At 43.8% G+C, this 24,655-nt stretch overlaps 1 protein-coding gene and 2 pseudogenes across 2 annotated transcripts; 1 reads left to right on the plus strand and 2 right to left on the minus strand.

Moving 5' to 3' along the window:
• Positions 1–1,141: 1,141 nt before the first annotated feature.
• LOC140021762 (WAT1-related protein At1g70260-like) lies at positions 1,142–14,164 on the minus strand (annotated as a pseudogene).
• Positions 14,165–15,973: 1,809 nt separating this feature from the next.
• Positions 15,974–20,284, minus strand: LOC113718780 (WAT1-related protein At3g28050-like). 2 transcript variants are annotated; one of them, XM_072072751.1, is made up of 8 exons: positions 19,896–20,284; positions 19,726–19,788; positions 19,506–19,619; positions 18,580–18,814; positions 18,402–18,419; positions 17,830–17,981; positions 17,493–17,682; positions 15,974–16,480 (listed from the first exon to the last, which is right to left on the minus strand). In XM_072072751.1, exons 1-7 carry the CDS (start codon positions 20,075–20,077, stop codon positions 17,535–17,537), a joined length of 912 nt encoding a protein of 303 aa, XP_071928852.1. In that variant the 5' UTR covers positions 20,078–20,284; the 3' UTR covers positions 15,974–16,480; positions 17,493–17,534. The 2 variants fall into 2 exon arrangements, with proteins under 2 accessions (XP_071928852.1, XP_027099496.1); XM_027243695.2 differs by having other exon boundaries at positions 18,340–18,498; positions 19,896–20,283.
• A 464-nt stretch (positions 20,285–20,748) lies between these two features.
• On the plus strand, positions 20,749–22,062 carry LOC113718779 (glutamine synthetase nodule isozyme-like; annotated as a pseudogene).
• The last annotated feature ends 2,593 nt before the right edge of the window (positions 22,063–24,655 follow it).

A 24,655-nucleotide genomic window follows, 5' to 3' on the forward strand; every position in this document is an offset into this window, starting at 1 on the left:
AGTTCTGGGCATATGATACATCCATTTACAAGCTTCAGAATTGAATTTCCCACTACTTGTGAGAAAAGAAAAGGCCTTTTCTATTTTCGGTTTTTTTTTTTAAAAAAAAAAAAAGAAAAAGGAAACGATGAACAACAACATGTTCATTGTTCCACTCGTACCTTTTTGTGTTTCTAAAATACACCTTTCCAACAGGATTGATTTGTTCAAAAAAATTAATTAATTAATTTTGCAGTGATTTTTTATTTCTGTACCAGTTTTGCTACTTAGGCACTCTTCATACTTGTGAGTCTTCTTGCTGCAGAAGCGGGGTCTTCTGATCATCAGATGGAGAACTCCTGCTCTTGTGGTTTTTAATGCCCGCTTCATCATAACTGATGATTTGTCCCCAAATCAGGGTGTAGTGACCCAATCCGCATGCCAAAGCTCCTATGATGCTGCACGATCACGTTATTCACTTAACTCGATATATGTGTGGATAACAAAAATTATTTTATGCTAATAATTTAGAAGAGGGTTTTCAAGATTTACGGATTCACAAAATGTGTTTTTTTTTTTTTTTTTTGGAATTTTTGTACTAAGGTTGGGTGTTTACTAGTCACTTGTTAAAAGAGACTCCTGTTAAGTGAGACATTATATATTAATTTTTAAAAATACAATTAATTTGGAAAATTGCCAAATATAAAATGGAAAACAGTGAAGTTAAATGTAATCTAAATATATATAAACAAATGTCCACTAAACACTTGTTTTAAAAATTCTCGTGAAATTAAACGTTTGATCTTACATGGTACTTCTTCATTAATGTTGCTCTGAACTTTTTGCTTGTAATTTAAATTTTAGAAGCTCTGCACCCATCGACGGTAACTTAACCATGAAATCTTCAACGTAATTTTTCGTCTACTAGCAAATTATATGGTACAAAGCAAATAAAGAGCGAAGATACTGACATTCTTTTTCCTTGCTCCTTTTTTGGATAACGAGTTTCAAGACAAAATTTTCTCGACATATTTTTCAATCATTTTTTTACCTTACATACATTTTTCTACAAAAACTTATAGTCCAAACAAGTTCTTGGCTTCCGCCAATAAACAAGAATTCGTTATACGTTTAAAAGATTAAGGGAATAAATAGGGGTAAAAAGAAAAAAAAAAAGTGTAAAGGTAAACAGAGGAAGCTACTACCTCCATTAGTGAAATGTATCTGCAAATAGGAAACAGCCAAACATGCTTGCAATGGGAATTCCCACTGGCTTGAATATAGAAGCAAAAAGAGGGCCTTTTTTCTGCATACACCAGAGGTGGACGCTGCTACGGATTACACTCCCAAAAATACCCTGTAAACATGCGTCAAAATATTTGCATGATTGGCAGGAATTTTCTAAAAAAAAAAATGCAATAAAATGCGATTTGGAAGATGCAAATGTAAAATATACTTACTGTTAGAATAATAACGAGAAGCTCCATGTCAAGCTTTAATTTCCAAGCATCGACATCTCTTTCTATGATTACCGAAAGTATGGCAGACAGGAGGGTCCCGACTAAGCTATAAAAAGAAACTATTTTCATGACATGTGGGTATTTTTCGACAGTTCCCACCTGACCCAACAACAAAAAAAATGAAATATAACTACAGTCTAATGTGATCAATTGTTTAGTAGCAAGATAGAAAGAAAAGCAGTTAAAAATACGTCTATGGATATCAAATTTGGTGTATACTAGTATAAGCTTAATTGTTAGAGAGAATATATATAGATGATGGATTTCACCTTACTACATTATATAACTAAGCGATAGTAATATTGGCTTTGTTCTCGTTGCTTTAGATTCTGTAAAATTGATTATGGAAAATAATTATAGAGAATAATTAAAGTCAGTAAAAGTTACTCTTTGATGGATTATGCATTTTAGCTTGTTTAGCTATTAAAGAAATCTATAATCTGAATACAAAATCAAACGGTAACATCATAAAAATTGATTTTTTAAAATCAAATTCTATAATTAAAATATAACAACTGAGAACCAACCCATTAAGAGTCTGTTTGATAACTCTACTTTATATTGAAAATTAATTCATTTGGTGTTTTCTAAATTCAGCATATTTGATAACATAAATGCCTTACCACTTCATGTATTAAGCACTCTTGATTTGTATACAAAATTTTAAGTAAAAAAGTTTCATTGAATTTCTTTTGAATTCACCACACATACTATACCTCACACACTCATAATACATTCTCATACTATTCTTGCATATGGTACAGATTTGTTTTCTTTATATTCGACACACTCGTATGCACACACACACACTCTCTTATATATAAATACACACATTTAAACACTACCTCTAAATTATTTTATTATTTTCTCTCTTCCACACATATGCAAATTTTTCTTTTTCTCCAAATACACAAATAAAGATAATTTTTTTTGAAAGTAGAAACACATTATTTGTGCGATATTTCAATTCAATATTGTAATCTAGTTAGTTATTAAACACGTGTAATTTAAATAATTCAGCACTTAATTTTTAGAATTCAAACTTCAATTTTATCAAACGGCCCTAAATCTTTAGCTAGGTCCACACAAAAGTTCTCGTGTATCATCTTTTATCGATGGAAAAATGCTTATAAAGGGGAAAAAAAAGAAAGAAAAGAAGTGACAAAGAAGAAAATAGCGAGGTTACTCGTGCTTGCACATGTATGTACCTGAATAATATTCCAAACTGAAATTGCTAATGAAGCAGCTGCTAATAAAACGCAACCGAGAATCCAATTCTCATCCTGCGGTGAGGAAAAGATTAAAAGTGGCGGTGGAATTAGCTGCAGTGAAAATGAGGGCAGCGGAGACTGCTTGACCACAGGGCCCCTGTAGAGAGCGACCGATGTTGCTCCCACAAATGAAATCACGGTGCCATCGCTTTCACTTGACTGCTCAAGCTTTTCCAATCATTTTCCTTTCTTCTGTGCGGATGAATTCACTTAGCCACACTACCAAACAAAAACTCGAAAATAATTGCTTTAAATTCATTAAAGCGGACCACTGAACTTTCCCCTATGAGTATTGAGGGTGCTCACCTCGGCAGTACCTTGTTGCCGAGGTGACCTCGTTTCGTCTCTACACGAACACATTCATTCCCCGATCCGGACCCTGAGCTCGGCTCGGTCCATGGTCTCCTACTTGGATGACCTCTGCACCCCTGGCTGTCACCTCGGCTAGACGCTGATGATGTCAACACCCCTGACGACACCCAGGACCAGTGCTTTATCTGAAAAGCACTGGGTGATCTTAATGACTGCTGCGCAGGACCCCGTCATCCGACCTAGGCGGCTACAGTGTCAAAGCCAGGCCTCCTGGCAGGGAACAGAGCCGTAATGTCAGGACATGGGTCCCACCGGCATGAACCCTCCGTCCTGACCTCCACTCCCACTCTATAAATACCCCTCCTGTACATTTCGCAAGTAAGCAGACTGTTCATTTGACAATACTACTGCTTTTCTCTCGTTCTCACACTAACTTGATCGTCAGAGTGATCCCAGGGGAGAAGCCCCGCCATTCACTTCGGACACACAGATACCACTCACCTCCGGAGAGGCTGATTTCGGCTGGTTCAACCGCCCTCCAAAAATCACCTCCTCAATTGGCGCCGTCTGTGGGAACGAGATTACTGCTAAAATGAGATCCACGCGCTCCAGAAGTGGAAGAGTCCCCTCGACTGGAGCTGGGCAGACATCGGGAGCCCAGCAAGATCGTATTTCTGAAGAACAGGGGTCCCCAAGGACCCAGCCCAACAACGAAGAAGCCATCGCCAAGATGGCCGAGTTCGTTGCTGATAACCCAAACATCTTCGAGGAACTGGGGAGGTACTTCAAGAGGCAGGGAAAGGAGAAGGCTGAATCCTCCAAGAGGAGACCGACGAAGTCCCCTGAAGTGCCTTCCGGCGAAGACTCCGATGAGGGGCACCTCTCTCGGAGCACTTCCAGGCGCGCCTCCACCAAAGCGACATCCAAAATCGCTTCCATCTCCCGGGCGTTTTCCCGGGGCCTCCTGGGAAAACGAGCTGAGGACCCACCTCGGCGTCCCGGAGGTTTAGCAGCCGAATACCTGAGAGCTCCGCCCTTCACGGATGATATCAATGGGGAGATGGTCCCCCCCAAACTTTAAACTTCCCGCCCTGCGTTCCTACGATGGCCGAGGTGACCCCGAGAATCACCTCCGCGCCTTCCTCTCTGCTTTTCGGCTCTATTGCGTCCCCGACGCGGTAATTTGCCGAGCTTTCCCCATCTTCCTACAGGGCACGGCCCGAAAGTGGTTTTGGGGTTTAGAACCGAGGAGCATTTCCTCACTGGATGAACTGATAGATCGGTTCATTCACCGCTTCGTATCATCTCGTCCGATTACGAAGACTTCAGCCTACCTCTTGAACCTGCAGCAAGCCCCCGGCGAGTCACTGCGCTCCTACGTGCAGAGGTTCAATGAGGAGAACGTGCAGATACCTGATCAGCACGAGCAGGTAACCATAGCTGCCTTCACCAATGGGCTGATCGCGGGAATCTTCAATACTGAGATACACCGGAATTACCCCCGCACACTTCGCGAACTCTGGGATCGAGTAGATCAGGGAATCCGAAGTGAAGATCTAAACCGCATGAAGCGAGAGGCTCAAGCCGCTCGTACCGGGCAAGATTCCCGGAGGAAAAAAGACGCCGGCCGAGTCGAACAAGGCCCCAGTGGCTCGTCGACTCAGTTCCGAGACCGCCGAAGTCTCTTCGACCGGATTGTGAAAGGCAGGTCGTCCACCTCGGACGCCGAGATGACACCTTTCAATTCCAGCCGGACCCATGTCCTGGCTGTGATGAGGCAGAATCACCTCGGCCGAAATCCCCCTGAAATTCCAGGGAGGAGAGATAAGAGGAACTCGAACCTCTATTGTGCCTACCACCGGGATGTTGGGTACGAGACTGAAGACTGCAATGATCTGAAACGAGAGATCGAGAATTTGATCCAACAGGGATACCTGAAGCAATTCGTCCTCAAGGATGGAGGCTTCAACCGAAGCGTCTCCCACCGGGAGAACCGGGGCCCCCGCCGAGAGGACAGGCGGGACACGAACATGCATTGCCGAGGTCCCGAGGATCGTAGGGAGGACAAGCAGCCTCCACGCGACGGATCACCGGGTTACGGCCCCAACATCGCCGGAGTGATCAACACGATCGCGGGAGGACCAATGGGAGGAGACAGCCAGAACTCCCGAAAGCGGATCTTTCGCCAGGCCGGGATGGAGGTGGCCGAGCCGAGCTCTCGGTTATCCGAGGTCATCACCTATGGTCCCACTGACCCCGTCCCCGCCGCTTCCAGCAACCACGAAACCCTCGTGATCGAGGTCCTAACCAACAACTATATAGTCAAAAAGGTCTACGTGGACCCCGGAAGCTCGGTAGACGTATTGTACTACCGAACCTTCGAAAGTTTGAAACTGACCAGAGAGCAGCTCACTCCGGTCAGGACCCCCCTCGTTGGATTCGGGGGACACGTGGTCCACCCCGAGGGTATGGTGTCCCTGATGGTGACCATCGGGCGTCATCCCCGCTGCCGGACTATACCCGTCAACTTCGCGGTGGTCAAGGCAGATTCTCCCTATAATATGTTGATAGGGCGACCCACACTCAACGCCTTGAGGGCCGTATACTCCACCTACCACCTGAGATTTAAATTCCCAACACCTGAGGGGGTGGTCGAGGTGAGCAGCGATGTGGGCACCGCCCGAGAATGCTACCTCGCCACCATTCAAGCAGCAGTCACGCCCCGGCCCTCGCCGAGGTCAGAAGAAAAGAGGCCAGCGGTCCTCTCCATAGACTGCATCGACCCTCAGAAGGCAGGAGAGCCCAGCAGGCTCGAGCTCGGGGATGAGGTGGAAATAGTGGTCTTGGATGAAGCGAAACCTGACCAAGTGGTCCAAGTAGGGGCCGGACTCCCCTCACCCCTGAAAGAAGAAATGATCTCCCTGATCATGGACCACCGAGACGTCTTCGCGTGGTCCGCAGATGAAGTGGTCGGAGTGCCACCCGAGCTCATGACTCACCAACTCAACGTTAAACCACATGCCCGACCTGTGCGGCAGAAACGAAGGCACTTCGGCCCCGAACGTAGCAAGGCCATATCGGATGAGGTCGACAAGCTCTTGCCGGCCAAGATGATCCACGAGATCCAATATCCCACCTGGCTGTCCAACCCAGTCATGGTCAAAAAGGACACCGGTGGATGGAGAATGTGTGTAGACTTCATCGACCTCAACAAGGCCTGCCCCAAAGACTGTTATCCTCTGCCGAGGATAGAGGACCTCGTCGACTCGGCGATGGGGTATGTAGTCCTCTGCTTTCTCGATGCCTTCAAAGAGTATCATCAAATAGGAATGAGTGAGGAGGACCAAGAGAAAACGGCGTTCTACACCGACCAGGGTACTTATTGTTACACTACCATGCCCTTCGGGCTAAAGAACGCCGGAGCGACCTACCAAAGGCTGATCAACCGACTCTTCAAGAATCAGATCGGCCGCAATGTGGAGGCCTATGTGGATGACATCCTCGTCAAAAGTCTCGCCACTTCATCCTTTCTGTCAGACGTGAGGGAAGTCTTTGGTGTCCTGCGAGACTCAAGGATGAAACTGAATCCCAAGAAGTGCGTCTTCGGCGTCGCCTCGGGGAAATTCTTGGGGTATCTGGTTTTCCACCGGGGAATCGAGGCCAACCCCGACAAGGTCAAGGCCATCCAGGACATATCCCCACCTCGGAACATCCAAGAAGTCCAACGGCTGAATGGACACCTGGCCGCGCTGAATCGCTTCCTGTCCCAATCAGCTGAGAAAGCTTTGCCCTTCTTCAAGGTGCTCAAGAAGGCTGATCAGTTTGCCTGGACGGAAGAGTGACAGGCTGCTTTCGACAAGTTGAAGCAATACCTCCATCACCTACCCACTCTCGCTTCACCTCGGTCCGAGGAGAAGCTCTACCTCTACCTTTTCGGAGCCGACGAGGCTGTCAGCGCTGTTCTTATCCGGGATGAGGGCACCCAAGTGCCAGTCTACTACGTCAGCCGAGCTCTCCGTGGGCCGGAGACTCGATACACTCAAGTTGAAAAACTTGTGCTAGTACTAGTCCACGCCGCCCGACGGCTGAAACCCTATTTCTTAACTCATCCCGTCTCTGTCAGGACCGACCAACCACTCCGACAGATACTGGTGCGGCCTGAGGCCTCCGGGCGCCTCACTAAGTGGGCCGTTGAGTTGGGGGAGTACGACCTGTCGTATGAGCCGCGCACCGCCATAAAAGCTCAAGCCTTAGCCGACTTCTTGGCCGAGCTCACCTTCACAGAAGGTCGGGAGTCCACTTCCGCCATAGCCGAAGTGTCCACCCCACACCCGTGGACGTTGTATGTGGACGGATCCTCTAATGGGGATGGAAGTGGAGCAGGACTGCTCCTAGAGGGCCCCCAGGGAGAGGTGTGCTCATACGCCCTCCGCTTTGACTTCCCGGCCACCAATAATGAAGCCGAATATGAGGCCTTGATCGCGGGACTCCAACTAGCCCGCAGGCTTGGTGCACAGCGGATCCACGTCCGCAGCGACTCCCAACTCGTTGTACGCCAAGTTCTTGGTGAATACGAGGCTAAGGATGAAACCATACAACGGTACCTCTCCAAAGTTCACCAACTCACCGCGTACTTCGAGTCTTTCGAAATCCAAAAAATACCCCGGTCCCAGAATAAGCCAGCCGACGCTTTATCCCGGCTGGCTTCCACATCATTCTCTGACCTCAACAAAACAGTCTTAGTGGAAGTCCTGAGTGAACCAGGATACGTGGAAGAGGTGGCCTGCCCCGTGCACTCTGAAGAAACCTGGATGACCCCGTTCATCCTTTTCTTGGGTCAAGGAGCCCTCCCCGAAGACCGAGCAGAGGCGAGAAAAATACAACGCAAGGCGGCTCGGTACGCTTTCCGCGATGGAGAGCTGTACAAACGCTCCTACCTCGGCCCATGGCTGAGGTGCGTCCACGAGATCCACGAAGGCTTGTGTGGAGCTCACGTCGGCCACAGAATGCTAGCCAAGAAGGCTTTGCTTCTTGGACATTTCTGGCCCTCAGTTCGACAAGATGCCCAAAATCTTGTTCTCAGTTGCCCATCCTGCCAAGCCCACGCCCCTGAGCTTCACCAACCCTCGAATTTCATGGTTCCAATCACCTCACCCTGGCCGTTTGAGCAATGGGGGACAGACATCATCGGTCCTTTCCCTAAAGCGGTCGGGGGCTATACCTTCCTGGTAACCGCTGTGGATTATTTCACTAAGTGGGTTGAAGCCGAGCCTCTACGGACTATCACAGGGCTGGCCATTCAAAAATTCTTTTGGAAATGTATTATCTGCCGCTTCGGCATACCTCAGATCATCATTTCGGACAATGGAAGACAGTTTGCCGAGAACCCATTTAAGGCTTGGTGCCAGAACCTCGGCATCAAACAACATTTCACATCGGTAGGCCACCCTCAGGCCAATGGTCAGGCAGAAAATTTCAACCGAACTCTCTTGCATGGCCTCAAGACCCGACTGCACCGAGCTGGATCATCTTGGGTGGAGGAACTCCCCAGTGTTCTGTGGTCATATCGGACCACACCGAGGTCATCCACGTAAGAGACCCCCTTCTCCTTGACCTATGGAGCCGAGGCTGTCATCCCTGCTGAGCTCCTCACACCCAGCCCTCGACTAACAGCCTATGTAGCCGAGATGAACAGAGAAGAGAGGCAGTTAGATCTCGACCTCATCGACGAGAAAAGAGACCTCGCCTCAGCTCGGATAGCGTCCTACAAGAACATCCTGGCCCACTACTACAATGCCCGCGTCAAGCATCGGCGGTTCCTGCCAGGAGACTTGGTGCTTAGAAAAAACTCGGTCAGCCGAGCTGAACCGCAAGGAAAATTAAGCCCGAAATGGGAAGGTCCTTACCGAGTTGTGGAATCTAGCCTAAGTGGGTATTGTAAATTGAGTTACCGAGATGGCACTCTAGTGCCGAGGACTTGGCACGCCGAGAATCTCAGACTGTATTATACTTGAAAATTTTACTAAGTTATCACTTCAGCTGCTTAGTTATTTTTCAATACCAAGATGCTACACATCCGTTATTCAAAAATAAGGGGGACAAATAGGGGACGAAGCAAGAAATCAAAGGAGCCGAAGTGAGAAGAAATAAATCTTTCATTCAATAAAGAAAATGCATTACAAGAAGAAGTACAAAAAAAACCGAGGTCAGGAGTATTGCTAGTCACCTCCCACCTCGGATTCTCACTTAAGACCCTGTGACTAAGCTTCAGCCTCGGCTCCCTCTTGGCCAGTTGCCTCCGTGGCTTCTCCCCCGCCGGGGTGAGTATCTGCTTCACCTCCTCCTTGCTTTTCGGCATCTTCCTCGCCGACGTCACCCCCAGCTTCATCTCCTCCTTCCTCCTCAAAGACCTCGTCGAGCTCATCTAGCCATTTGTTGAATTCATCTTGGATTTCGGCCAAGTTCCTTCCCGCTTGGATGCCCTCGGCCATCCGATCACACAGTTCCTTGGAGTCCTCGTTATAGTGGGCACTGTTCCTCAAGGACTCCAAAGCCTCAGAGGGTAGATGAACTGCTGCCTCGTCTATGGCCGAAGTGAAGCCTAGCATGAAGGTCGGCCTCGACAGCTGGCCGAGGTCCCCGATGAAGGTCTTGGACCTCCGGAAATCCTCTACAGCCGAGGTCCTCGCGCTCTCGAGAGCCTGCTCATGGGTCTTCTTCGCCTCCTCCGACCTTTTCTGCTCTTCCTCCAGAGCCGACCTCAGACTATTGATAGTGGCCTCGGCCTCCTCCTCCTTAGTCTCGGCCTCTTGAAGCCGTCTCTGAAGCTCAGACTTCTCGGACTCAGACACTACTTGTTTTTTCTTCAGTTTGGCAATCTGATCTTGCAGTTTGCCGGTGTCTTGCTCCTCAAGCAACTCACAGTACCGATGTGCCATCTCGGCCACAAAGGCTGTGTTGGAGGCCGTGGTCACCATGACGCTTTGGAGCATCTCGGCTGGAGTCAGCTTCCTGGTGAAATCCAAGTCTCTCGGCAATGTGGACTGCATCACCAGGCCTTGTGCAACCCGAGGGTGCCTGCATCGGTCGTTGACCTTGAGCGACCAGTCCGGACACCAATGCTCGCCGGGGTGAGATTTTTCTTTCCCAGCAAACACCGGGGGGCATTGGTAAAGGTTCCATAGTGAGGACGCCGTCACCGCGTTGACCGGAGACTTCAACTGTTTGCCTCGGCCATGTCGAGGTGGAAGTGCCGTGGTCACCCCTAATGGCACCCCTTCTGGCACCGAAGAGGCGGAGCCTGTGGCCGCAGCAGCCGAGCTGCTCTGGGCTGCCGTGGTGGGAGTGCCTTTCTCCGCCGAAGTCTTGGAAGACTGCCCTTGCGACTTCTTTTTGGGCGGAGGTGCCGATGTCTCATCCGAGCTCTTTCTCTTCGACCTCTTGGCCACTTCGGCCGAGCTCGATATGATGATGTCCGACAGTTTAGTCACTGCACAAGAAACAAATATTATCATATGCCTTAGCCGAAGTGAAAGCAAAGCAATGAAAGAAATTTACAAGGTATCTTAAGTTTTGTGGAAGTGAAGGGAGTCCTATCAGGAGGGATCAAATCTCGGCTAATTCCCCCATCGACCAGCACGGCCTCGGGGTGGTCCCAGCTGAAGATCCGAAGTCCGGACCCCATCAACTTCTGGAAGGACTCCTCCTCATGATCCCCCGCGGAAGTGTCGGCCTTCGATTTGATGGGCCTCCACCAAAAACCCCGGGGGAAGTCCACGGCCGAGACGAATATGAAGTCACGCTTCCAATTCTTTATTGAAGAGGGGGCGCCGATGACTAGCTTCGGGATGGTTTTGTTCCGGTTGCAGACATAGAACCATCCCTTATCTGTCCCATGTGCCTTGAAGGTGTAACATCGGCGGAAGAGGTCAACGGTCGGGGTCACCTCTTGATGTCGGCACAGCATCTCGAAACCTACGAGAATGTGAACCGCGTTTGGGACGAGCTGGGTGATTCTTAAGCCGAAGTGACGGAGCACGTCCCGGAAGAATCTTGACGTCGGCATCCTCAGCCCGGCCTCCAACTGCTGAAGGTAGATGGCCACAGTGCCCATGGGGGGCTTCTCGGCCGAATCGTTCGGCCCGGGCGATGTCATGAGATACCCCGGCCTGAAGGGATACTTCCTTATCACCTTCCAGGCCCTGTCTCTTCCCACGCGACTCCTACACTGCGGCATCTTGCCGAAGTCCAGGTTGGCAGCATCTCTTGGAGCGACGGGCTCCAGCACCCCCTCGTCGTGGGGTATTGCAGTTCCGAGGTCGGTGTCGTATTCGACATCGGAACCGCCCTCGCTCATCTCTGATGACTCTGACCCCGGTGCTGTCCCTGTCACTTCTTCCTCGGCCGATTCCCCCACATCGGTAGGGGCCGACCCCGTGGAGCTGGATGAAGTCGACTCTTCCGAAGTGTCCGGCACCTCCTCGGCCTGGTAGCTCGGTTTCACAGTTTCCTTGTGGGTTTTAGCCGTTTTGGCCATAAGTGAATGATGAGATGAAGAGAAAGATACTTACTGTTGACTACGGAATCTGACGAAGTGGATGACTTCGGTTTATATCTTGGCTGGCAGGACTGACCTCGGCGACGCTCAAGAATTTTACAAGTCTGAAATTGAGAAAGAGAGTGATGGGCCATATGGTGAAAAGGACCCCCTATTTATAGGGAGTCGGGGGGAATCCGAAGAGGCGGCGAGAATGCGAAAAGGCAACTACGTTCGAATTCAAAAAGACGTGCCCCTCTCTCTCCTCATTAATGACTCGTCCTTTCAACTGACACTCCCTCTGCACGAAACGTCCCACTACTTCACGACGCGACGGTTACCAGTGACCACGTCCTGTCAACTGACTCGCCCACGTGTCCCGTCCCCGCATCTTCCGGAGCAGTTTCGGGACTCCGACTCTTCATGATTTCAGCACAAGGAAGTCTCGATACCTCCCTAACCCGAAGCTCCCGAGGCTTGGGGGGCTTATTGAGGGTGCTCACCTCGGCAGTACCTTGTTGCCGAGGTGACCTCGTTTCGTCTCTACACGAACACAGTCATTCCCCGATCCGAACCCTGAGCTCGGCTCGGTCCATGGTCTCCTACTTGGATGACCTCTGCACCCCTGGCTGTCACCTCGGCTAGACGCTGATGATGTCAACACCCCTGACGACACCCAGGACCAGTGCTTTATCTGAAAAGCACTGGGTGATCTTAATGACTGCTGCGCAGGACCCCGTCATCCGACCCAGGCGGCTACCGTGTCAGAGTCAGGCCTCCTGGCAGGGAACAGAGCCGTAATGTCAGGACATGGGTCCCACCGGCATGAACCCTCCATCCTGACCTCCACTCCCACTCTATAAATACCCCTCCTGTACATTTCGCAAGTAAGCAGACTGTTCATTTGACAATACTACTGCTTTTCTCTCGTTCTCACACTAACTTGATCGTCGGAGTGATCCCAGGGGAGAAGCCCCGCCATTCACTTCGGACACACAGATACCACTCACCTCCGGAGAGGCTGATTTCGGCTGGTTCAACCGCCCCCCAAAAATCACCTCCTCAAGTATGAATTATTGTCGAGTTCTTGAGTCAGCTATTTCATACTCCAACTACAACACTTCATTCCCTCTCTCAGCTATTTATGTATTTATTTATTATTAGTACTATTAATTTCTTGTTTTGTAATGGTAAGCAAATGCCAAAGGCGCAACAAAACCCACCACACCACGCGTTCCTTATAAGAATATTCACCATAAATCCATATTCGCCACCCCAAAATTTGTCCCCAGGCAACTGAATCTGCAATGAATATCCCAGAGGGATGAATCTTGACTAAGCTTATATTAACAATAGTTTTTGGTTCGACCAAAGATGCCCCGTCCAAACGCGGATGCCTTGAAGATTCTTTATATTCTTTTCTTCCCCTTTATATTGTTTATATTCTTTATAGCTGGCTGTTTCATGATTGAAGTACTTATTGTTTCCTTGATGTTAACCAACCACAGCGCCAGGCGAGGGTTAGAATATTTTGGATTGGAATAACTGATGAAGACATTAAATTAAATCAAAGAGAGAATAGTTATAAGCTTACCTGATTATTATAGCGAGGATGAAGGAGAAAGCTGGGATCAAGTTGCCCATGCCACATGCAACAATGGGAGAACCGTAGCTTAGTCCAAGAAATGCAAGGTTTTGAGCTACAGTTATCCTGCCAGGTGCAATTAACCACAAGTTAAAGTCGACCACAATTATTTGAAGATAATAAAATCAAGGAACAGCCCTTTTTGCAGATCTCATTTTCTTTTTTTCTTATTTTTGAGAAAAGAGCCGATTTTCTTTTCAATTCTTCGCAAATGCTTCAGTAATTATAGAAGCACCTGAAGGAAGTTCTACTCAGAAAATGGTTACCATTTATAAGCCTAGTAACATCTGCATGAAATAAAAATCTCCATTCTCTAAATTAATTTACATTTTTTCATACAATGAAACTCTAACTTCCTTGCAGTCTGAGCATGTAAAAGATGAATTGTGGGATAAAGAGAGTGCGCAGGAAAACAAACCCGATTAGGCCAAGGAGGAAAACACGTGGGAGGAGTTGCAAGGTAAGCAACGGCTGCTCTGATCTGCCAAAAAACGAGAATAACAAAGGAAGAAGCTTAGGTGAATATGAATCTTGTGTTCATGATTCTGATGTTTATGAAGTGTGCTGTTGTACTATGTGCCCGATGGGGTGTGTGTGTCTGTGTTAGGAGGAAGCTACTGGGGAGAGTGTGGGAGATCATACTGGTTCCTATAACATAGGCACGAATATAGAAGGAGCAAGATTGAGCCAAGAGCATTAGTATAAACAACAAAAACAAAAGGGCTCATCCCTCTTGAGATAATTGTCTTCGCCATGATGGTTAAGCTAATAGTGCAAAACTCCATTATGAACATCACTGTGGACGGTATTGCTTCACCCAACACAGTCCTCATGCCTCCCATTTCTCTGATCTCTCTCTTTTATTTCTTTCTCAAGGTGGCTAGCTGTTTCTTCTCAGTCCCTCTCTCATTTATGGTGGCTCTCTAGCCTCGGAGAGGGATGGGGGAGGGACACAAAACTGCAGAAGTTAACCCTTCATGCAAGTGTGAAGGTACTTTGGCGAAGTGAACGAGCGACTCGAGTGGAGTGACCCCATCTAAGGTAGGATGGAGATGAAAAACAAACATAAACTAATTATTTTCCCAACAATTCATCTTGCTTTTATCTCTCTTGCTTCTTGTCTATTTTGGAGTAGAAAGAATAGTAAAAAGAATAAATCATCCCCGAAAATTTTTTTAAAGAAACAGGAAGCTGCCGAGGCAGAACACGTAGATCATTGCATGAGGTTTTAACTAACAACACCCGTGAAGATTAAGATTTCGATTTGCATAACCTTGTGGTTTAGAACATCTTAGGGCCCAGCTATAAGCATTGTATAAACTTTTCGGGGTCCCTTTGCTTACGTAAAACTCCCTGCATTTTCCGGGACCAATATAAAATTTCTTTACCTTCGTGTATAGAGGTAATAGAAAAGTTGAAAACACTTCGGTGACTGGTATGGCTCTAAGAAATTGTTTTTTTTTTTTTGGATAATTACAAAAACCTCCCCTAAAGTTTTTGATAGTTTCACTTGGTACCCTAATATTTTAAAAAATTCACTTGCCTCCCTTGCCTTAAGCTTTCTGTATCATTACAACCCATTTTAAAATATAATGTTAAAAAATTTATTTTGGGAGAGTAAATTTAATGTTATTTCAAATTTTGCCCTTTGCTGTCTTACTTTTTATTACCAAAACGTGAGTATATTAATAACAAATGAAAAATAAAAATAAAAAGTATAAAGGTTTATTTTGATGGTATAAAATATAGCGTGTTCTAAAATACCAAGAGTATATATTTGAAAGTTTATTTGAAATTTTTGCAAGTTACACAGATAATATTTTCTTTATTGTATGGTGTTTTTAGTTAATTTATAAATCATTTACATATTTTTTGAATTTTCTAATTTTTTTTGTCCAAATCGATGGCTTGACAACTAAAAAGATACAACATGCTAAATTTTATTTATAAACTTGTTTGTATGGCTTTTAAGTTGGTGTAAAAAGGTATTCTCATATTTGTAAATTATTGCAAGTTACTTTTAAAAGTATTGTAAATCATTCATAATTTTGAGTAATTTAAACTTTCTTGTCTGAACCAATGAAACAAAAACTGTTAAAGAGGCTTTCAATCTTGTTATCAACTCTTGAATTTTCATTAAAGAACTACATCGATCAATTTAGAAAAGTTAAGCAATAAATCCAATGTGTTATGACGATTAAGAAATCACATAAAAGGGCAAATTTGGAATCAAATTGTATTCTCTTTCCCAAAATGATATTATATTTTGAGATGCGTTTCAGATATTACAAAAGGTTTAAAGTAAAAGAGCCAAATAAAAAAAGTTTTAAATTTAAAGGTGCTAAGTGAAACTGTTAGAAACCTCAAGGAAGAAGGGTTTTGAATTATTGCTTTTCTTTTTTTTCCGTTCTTAAGAAATTCTTAGTTGGGTAGTCCATTGGTAGATCTCCTCCAAATGCCCAGATAACAGTCCGACGGACAAATGCTTTGGGCCCTTATGAGAGATCCAATGTCAAACTGCGTAGTGATTTCCTTCCTTTTTTTGTTTTACATTTACAGTCAACGAAATCCCTTTGCAATTGCATGACACACACAATGTCAACGTCTCATCGCCTGTTTTTTTTTTTTTTTTGGACTGAATATTGATTGGCCATATCAGGCTCTCGAGCACTCTTTCTGAACCCCTAAAATATCTTTAAGCTCCTGCGAATTCGAACCAGGTCAAAGACTAAATTGCTGGCCTAAACTCGATTGATTTTCAAACGGAACTTGAATGACCACAGAGCTCATCAGACCACGGAAATGGTCATAGAGAATCCTTTTGATAATCCTTATCATATACAATTGATGTACAATGCTCCCTCCTTTATAAGAAGAGGAAGCGGAAAAAAAAAGATGCTACCTACAAAAAAAGAAGAGGATGACAAAGTAATCCAGGTATAAAGTTCATCGTTGACAAGACCCCATCCCGCTTTCCTGCCGATAATGTTGTACTTGTGGATGCCTCACACCCACTGATAAAACTCAAATGATTCCATTTGATGGTTTTGCGTATTGCTGCACTCCCCTCAAGAGGGTAGTCTAGTTTCTGGCTCCAACCCTACAAGCCTCCTTCAAGGCAAGAATCTCCTACACGGTGCTTTCTTTGCTCCACAAGCTTCATTGTTTTTTACGATCTACATGCAACACGTACTAAACCTGCTTTTACTTCTTTATTCTGCGAGCAAACGTAGGAAAAGAAACTTGCAACATTGACTAAATACAATGAAAAACATAAGACAGGTTTAAATTGAGAGACCATCAGTAGTCTGGTGGAATGGTTTTACATATTTACGGTCCCAAGGGTTGAACAGACAGGTAAAGAGATTAAGAAAGATGCTTTGATTCAAGAATATCTGCAAGCAAAATCAGATATCTGAAGGAGTATTAATGAAACTTTACTAATAATGGATGGTTAAAAGGCAAGTAATAAATGTGCCTCTTCCTATTAGAGGCTCCAAACGTTTGTGCTGGCAGAGCCAATCCTAATATTCGGTTTGTTGACTTAATATTCAGTTTGTGCTGGCTGTGCCGCTAGGAATGCTACAAGATGACATCAACTGTTCTGATATCTTAAGATGCAATCCGGAGTAATTTTCAACCTTTTTTCTCATGTGTAATTATTGATACAAGTATGCCATATGAAAAGCAACGTTGGTGCAAGAGTCATGAAATAACACATATGAAGTGTTTGATGTAATACAAGCTAGTTAGCTTAGGATAAGTAGTACTCTGGCTAGAATTCTCATGAAATAACTGATGCATAAAATCTTGCAAAAAGCATTAGGTTGCAGCCTGTAGTGTTGCAAAGCAAAAATGGATTATCAGATTCTCTTTACTTGGTCCATTGGCCAAGATAGGTCGTATACCCAAGCCAAGGTAGTACGCTGGCGTAAGCTCACAATCACATAAGAAGAAAACTAGTGATCGATGCTAAGCACATTCCTAAAAAATGCCTACAATCTGTATCTTTGAAACATCTTATTCTTCTAAAGATTTCAAATAGTCGGGGAATATGCTGTATATCAGGTTCTAATGTATTACTTCTAGTTTTCACCCCAGCCCCATAGAATGCAAGAAACACTGAATCAAACAATTGATTGTTGGAAAAATTGTTGCAGCTACTAATAGATCTTAAAGTCATTTCTACTCATTTAATTTCCTATTTGCAGTAACAAAAATGTATATACCTCTTACTTCTGTGGCAATAGATACATACTAATCTTCAATCTTTAGGGATCTTGATTTTGCAAAAGGGGAGAACTTTCAGCATTGAATACTGTGCTTCCTCGCAATTGGTCCTCAACAACCTTCCCTTCTCTTGCTTTTCCCCACATCACAGAGTAAAACCCAATGACAATAAGAATTGACCCCACCAAACTGCAAAATTTAGAATAGTAATGTAAAAAATATGCATCTGTAAAGAAGGGGAAAAAGCAACACGAAGACATAAGCAACTAGCACAGTTTTGAAATTCATTCAAAAGGCCTGCATAAAAGTTATGTGATGTTAATTTATCTTGCATACCTCCCAACATAAAAAGCATCTTTTGAAATGATAATATTAAAGGCAGCTGCAATGACTATGCCCAGGGGATGAAACATAGCAACAAAAAGGGGTCCCTTTTTGTGAACACACCATGCAGACAAACTGACTTGTAGAGCAGAACCAAAAATTCCCTGAAAAGACATAACAGGAGGAAGGTAACCACCAAGTTATATGAAATGTCCTTGCAGGATACCATTCCCGATAAGCAACCATAGCACTCAAACTCAGCACATAATAAAGCACGCGAAGTTTGTTCCCCTAAGGAATACGTATGATATCTTGTTTCGGACTAAATAGTCAAATTTAGCGCCATTCATAATAAGTGCCAAAGCAGTCACAGAAAGCAACTGAAGAGGACAGATGATAATTGCCATGATCTAGGTAATTAAGAAGACATGTTAGCTTGTGCTAAAATGAACAATTCCACAAGAATGAGTGAGAAGAAGCAAGATTCTCCAACTTATGGAAAGAGAAGCTTTATTCACTTACTGAGTATAAGATAGTAAGCAGTCTCATAGTAGGTTGTAGTGTCCAAGCACTTAGATTGTCACCTGAAACGAGAGAAATCCCTGCAGATAGAATGGCCACAAAGAAGCAGTAGAAGAAGACCATGATCAAATCTGCTGGGAAATCCTTCAGGATAAGTGCCTGAAAAAACCATTATGTGGAGAAATGTTGCTGTCACTCCCATTATGTTTGTGTTCATTTTCCTATCAACTAGTGTGGTACCTGTACAATGATAAACATTGAAGCCGCTAAACAGTCTATAGCAAGAAAAAGTCCACCCAAGACCCAGTTGGATTGTTGCTGGTATAGAAGATCATAATGGGTTATTGGCGATGATGAGGCCATCAGGATTTGGAGGCCCTTGTAGAGAGTCAGAATGAAGGCTCCAGCAATTGACACTATGGTACCAATTGATTTGGCAATAGTACTTGAGGTTCTACAATCTACTTTCTCCATCCTAAAATCAGTCATTTTAGAAGAATTAATAAGCTAGCAATTAACCTTGTCTGAACTTCATGTCCAAAATATCAACCAAAAAAAAAAACTGATTACGATAATCATAGCTTGAAATAATGCATGTTAGAATGATCTTTAAGCAGTATGGTAAAGCTGATAATCTTTCCTTCAAAAGGCTGGATTTTTAAGTTGGTTAATTTGGTCAAAAGTATCCCACATCAATTCTATTCAACTCCCAACTGCTAGACCAGGGTTTGATCCTGGCTGCCAGGTCTGGGGTAGGGAGGGAATAGAGGAGTGGGGGAAGATTCAAAAATAAATAAATAAAAAGAACTAGCGAAACACATGTAACATTTTCACCTTTGAGCCAGCACCTGAAACTTTCTGGAACGAATCCAGGAATTTTTCTTTTCCAAAGAACTATACAATATCCAGCAAAGACAAATCTTTTTTTTAACCAAAAAAGAGTCTTCTATATAACATTCTGAACTTTGTTTCTGAATATCCACTAAGAAGCAAGGCAGAAAGTCTTAAAAGTAAAATTAGATATTCACGAGGCCCATCCTTAGCCATTTTCCAGACCATTCTGATTCTACTTCCCCAAATGCAAGTCAAGGCTGGCAAATGTAAAAGGAACTAGTAATTGAACCCAGAGGTCAAGCTAGTTAAACACGAAGTATAAAATGAAAAACCTGAAAATTACAGCAAGAACAAATGTGAAACCAGGGATGAGGTTGAGCATTGCAGAAGCAAATGACGCAGAGGTATAGTCAATTCCAGCATATCCTGTTACCTGAGCAGTGCACCTAAAAATAGTCCCAAAAATCAGACCTTATTTTCGTGAAACTAACTTTCCTTTAAGCAAAAATTCAATGAAGATATAAAGGGTCTACGAATTGACATCAAACATACCCCAGAACACCCAGCAAGAAAAACCCACTGACCAGTTTGAAAGTGAGGGGAGGCCTATTTGATCTGCAGCAACAAAGATAGAAGAAAAAGGGAAAATTATTGAAGGGTCATAAGACAAATATTAAACCTCTGTAAAGTAAGCAGCTTTATGTGAGTATGGGTACAGACACCTGTGAACTAGAAAAGAAGTGGGGAGGAGAATTAGGGAAGCAAGAGCGTTGGAGTAGGTGACAAAAACGTATTTGGACATCCCATTTGACATGGCTTCTTTGCTTACAATAATTAGGCCTACTTGAGCAGTTTGTGCTATTACCATCCCCAAGTATGGGGCTACGCTCTTCATCTTCTCCATGTTTTTCTTGGCGTTCTTGCTCTGCAGCCTCCCTGCCTCTTGAAGAGTGCGTATGTGAAACAGAGGCAGCAGCAAGCTTTCTGAAGATGCGAAACTAGGCGTTTAATTTATTTATTTTTTACTTTTACATTCGTACCTTACTCTGCTCCTGTACCTATACGAATTTGAGGAAACTACATGCTGTAGTGCTGTGGTTAATGATGGGAGATAAGGTTCTAATCGTCTCATCAACACTTAAAGTCTTTAGAAACGACTAACAATCCAAATTGCTGTTGGTTAATTAGACATTTAATTGGGCACCACTTATTCATGGGATAATTTCAGATACCTCCCCTGAGGTTTCTGACAGTCTCACTCCCATCCCCTGTGGTTTTAAAAATACCACTAACCTCCCCTGTCAGAATTTTATATCCATTTCTTACATCATCATGGTGAAAAAGACTTAAATACCCTTACAAGTTTGTTAATATTTCGTTCAGCATAATCATCATGAATGTTGTTAAAGGCACCTTCAAGATGGGGGCCTATAAAATGCTCTCTGAAGTTTCACCGCTTATCCAATTCAAGAATTTTACCTCCAATCAGGCCTTTCTTGAAGCCCTTGATGATGCAGCAAATATTCACATTATAGACTTTGATATGGTGCAGCCACCACACCCACCGTCTATTCCCTTCTTCATACTAGTACACTAGTCTGTTGACTTGTGGGAGTATTTGGGTTTTGTGAAGATGTCTCTCCTTTCGGATCTCATTAACTTGGATCTTTCTGAATCCACGCAGAAAATAATTGCTGAATATGTTTGGATCGGTGGATCTGGTATGGACATCAGAAGCAAGGGCAAGACTTTAGATGGACCAGTTAATGATCCTGCTCAGGTTCCCAAGTGGAACTACGATGGTTCAAGCACTGGTCAAGCCCCTGGTGAAGATAGTGAAATGATCTTATATCCTCAGGCAATATTCAAGGATCCATTCAGAAGGGGCAACAACATTCTTGTTATGTGTGATGCTTACACTCCTGCTGGGGAACCTATTCCAACAAACAAGAGGTACAATGCTTCAAAGATATTTAGTAGTCCTGAAGTAGTTGCAGAGGAACCTTGGTATGGAATTGAGCAAGAATATACCTTGCTGCCGAAGGAAGTTAATTGGCTTATTGGATGGCCGGTCGGAGGATATCCTGGACCACAGGGACCATACTATTGCGGGGTTGGAGCTGACAAGGCTTTTGGTCGTGACATTGTTAACTCACATTATAAAGCCTGTCTCTATGTCGGCATTAACATAAGTGGCATCAATGGAGAAGTTATGCCAGGGCAGTGGGAGTTCCAAGTTGGTCCTGCCGTCGGCATCTCTGCTGGCGATGAGCTTTGGATGGCTCGCTACATTCTAGAGAGGATAACTGAAATTGTTGGAGTGGTCTTCTCTTTTGATCCAAAACCCATTCAGGGTGACTGGAATAGTGCTGGTACTCATAATAATTACAGTACCAGGTCGATGAGAAGTGATAGAGGATTCGATGTTATAAAGAAGGCTATTGAAAAGCTTAAATTGAGGCACAAGGATCATATTGCTGCTTATGGAGAAGGCAATGAACGACGTCTTACTGGGAAGCATGAAACAGCAGACATTAACACCTTTTCTCATGGGGTGTAGCAAATCGCGGAGCCTCTGTAAGGGTTGGCAGGGACACAGAGAAGGCTGGCAAAGGTTATTTCGAGGACAGGAGGCCTGCTTCAAACATGGATCCTTATGTTGTGACTTCCATGATTGCAGAAACAACCATTGTGTGGAAGCCATGAGGCTTAAACCATTTTCTGCTGCATCATGGATTTATTCGCATTCTTGAACGCTGGAGTCATTTAGATGAAGTGTACGCTCTTATCATTCTTATATATCAGCTTCATTATCCTTTGTCTGTGTATGCCAATAATCTGACACAAAGAAATGGAATTTATTTAGTCCAATGGTCGGTTGGTCCCGGACATATGATTCTTCATAGGATTAGCTCATATGAGATTAGCTCATTAATGCAAGATAATAAGGGCATTTGTGGTATATAGTTGTTCCTCTCTCCAGTTTCCCATTTTTTTATTGTTTGTATTTTTTAATTGGGTCTACTTTGAGACTGCCTATTTAGTTTTAGGGGAAGTTAGTGGTATTTTTGAAACTACAGGGGAGGGGAGTGAGATTGTTAGAAACCTCAGGGGAGGTATCTGAAATTATCCCCTTATTCATTCAGTAAAGCGTGGTGTTTGAGATTCAAAAATCACGCCTTTGACCAAGCAATCACTAAAAAATTTAAAAGAAAAAAAGTAGATAAGTAATTATCAAATTACCGTAGGGTTAACTTTTCGGGTAGTCCCCGAGGGGTGCTTGGAGGAGATTAAAATGACAGGATTCTGAGATGGTACATAAATTGGATTTGTTTTTTGAATTGCATTTTTTCATTTTTTTTCCTCCTGTGGCTGGAATAGAAGCGGTTTAAACTTATGAATTCTTGTTTGATAACTACAAAATCCCTTTCCTTCGGTTTACATCACACGTTAGGACTTAGGAGTCTTAGGACCAACTTCGCGTACATTCAAGTCAACAACAAACAAAATGTTGTTTAGTACTCGTCCAACTTTCAATAATGTGATTTTGGGTATTGAGCTTTAAAGAAAAATGGGCTTCTTTTGTTGCAGCAAGAGACGGGTCTAGCGGCGCTGCTTGTGCATTTCTTCTCAATTGGCATCTTTGGCTATCAAAAGAGGGGCATTTTCATTGCCTGGTTCCAAGCTGTTCAATCCACTATTGTCAACCACCTTCATTTCTTTAGCTTTTCCCCACATCACAGAGTAAAATCCAATTACAATGATAATAGAGCCCACCAAACTGCAAATAAATTGAGAATTCGTGTCAGTGAATTTTTTTGCAGAGAAAATTAGTTATTATTACTAAATCCTGCTTAATGATTACAAACCATGCAACAACCATGAACAGAATCAACTAGGAACTAATCAGAATAAGATCGGATCCTATGGTTTGTGGTATATCACAGAGAATGTTAATACCTTCCAAGATAGAAAGTGTCATCATGCAGAAAGATTACCCCCATTATAGTTGCAATGACAATACCGAGGGAATGAAATGTTGCTGCAAAAAACCATGCACCCATAGCGACTTAAAAAGCATTGCCAAAAAATCCCTAAATTCACATTTAATCAAGTGAAGAAAAAGGTGAAGCTCAACAGAAGGTTAAATCAAGTGAAGCCATTTAGAAATACGAAACCAGTGATCGGTACATTGCATCGGCCAAGAACAATTGCATCGATAATTTGGACTTTAGTAACATAATGGTACTTGAATTCTGAATGTGTGATGCCAGGGGTACATAATCTCTATTCCATTGGCTCCAAAGATCATTATATATAGCAGATGATTTTCTTACTTCTTACAGATCACTTGATTTAGCATATAGGATCGTGGAAATCAATTTATATGCATTAATTAATAAGCAGAAAAATATTACTCAAATCTGAAAGTTAGGTGCTTTGGTAGGTAAATGGAGAAGGTAATAATATACCAAATGGTAATAAAATAAATATCCAGAAGCCAAATGGTACAAAACCCATTGGTGCTATCAATTCAGAATATCTCAGCTGTGTTAACAGATGCATGGGTTTGAAGCAAAAACATCAAAATGCAACTCCAGGCATACACAAAAAAAAAGCCCATGAATGCATAAGTTTTACATCTGTCCAAGTTTGTCTAATCTCGACATAATCCAAAAGATTTCCTACTACATCAATGCAGCTTCAAAGGAGTACCATGGATAAAGAAATTAAGATCAGACAAGTCTTTGTTTTTTTTGTTTTTTTTTTTTGGGCACTGCCAGAGTTATCAGTTTCTGTAGATTCCCTTTCTATCTCTCCAACATCTCTAAACCTTGTTGTTGTTTAGAGACGAATTTGTAGTCATGAAGAAGAAGATCGTTCTCCCTCTGAAATAAAAAAGCGTGCCATGTTAATAAATTGGATAAGTGAAGATTCAAGGGGGACGGAAATGATTAATGTAAACAATGACCTGATTCCGGAGTTTGAGCATTCCGTTCTTCAGCTTGGACAAGTTCATTGTTGGCGCTGATGTGGAAATCGAGTGATTGATATGGCTTAGTTAGTTTAGTAATTCAACGGGACTCGTAATTTTTTGTTTATTACTAAATGCAAGACTTGAGAGAAGGTGGCTTGCAATTGCATGAAGCGGACAACACAACTTTGCTTTCGTTGGCGGAACCTTTGTTTATTAGTTGCCGTCTACGCATTGACATGGAAGCTTATCGAGTTACGAGAAAGATTCCCCTGAAAGTAAGATGGGCATTTGCTGGCCTCTTAATTTAACTGATTTACGTCGATTTCTGATCGGAGTGGATCAATTTTAAAATGACCCTGCGTCAGCGTCAGGGATCAGCTGCTCAAAGTAAAACTAAGTGAATACTGATAATTACACCCACAACTCGATTAAGAAATACTGGGACCACTCTATTTCGGGGAAAATAAAAGAAAATTAACAAATATTGGGACCACATGGATAGCA

Source organism: Coffea arabica, chromosome 11e (assembly GCF_036785885.1).
Source record: "Coffea arabica cultivar ET-39 chromosome 11e, Coffea Arabica ET-39 HiFi, whole genome shotgun sequence".
Lineage (NCBI taxonomy): Eukaryota > Viridiplantae > Streptophyta > Magnoliopsida > Gentianales > Rubiaceae > Coffea > Coffea arabica.

Bases quoted from the DNA above. Each gene is read 5' to 3' on its own strand.
- LOC113718780 (XM_027243695.2), bottom strand. From the start codon at position 20,077: ATGGAGAAGATGAAGAGCGTAGCCCCATACTTGGGGATGGTAATAGCA. The intron at 19,789-19,895 runs GTGTCTGTACCC...TTGTTGCTGCAG, and splicing joins ACTTCTTTTCTAGTTCACAG to ATCAAATAGGCCTCCCCTCA. The intron at 17,683-17,829 runs GTATGCAAGATA...TAAATTTTGCAG, and splicing joins GATGCTTTTTATGTTGGGAG to TTTGGTGGGGTCAATTCTTA.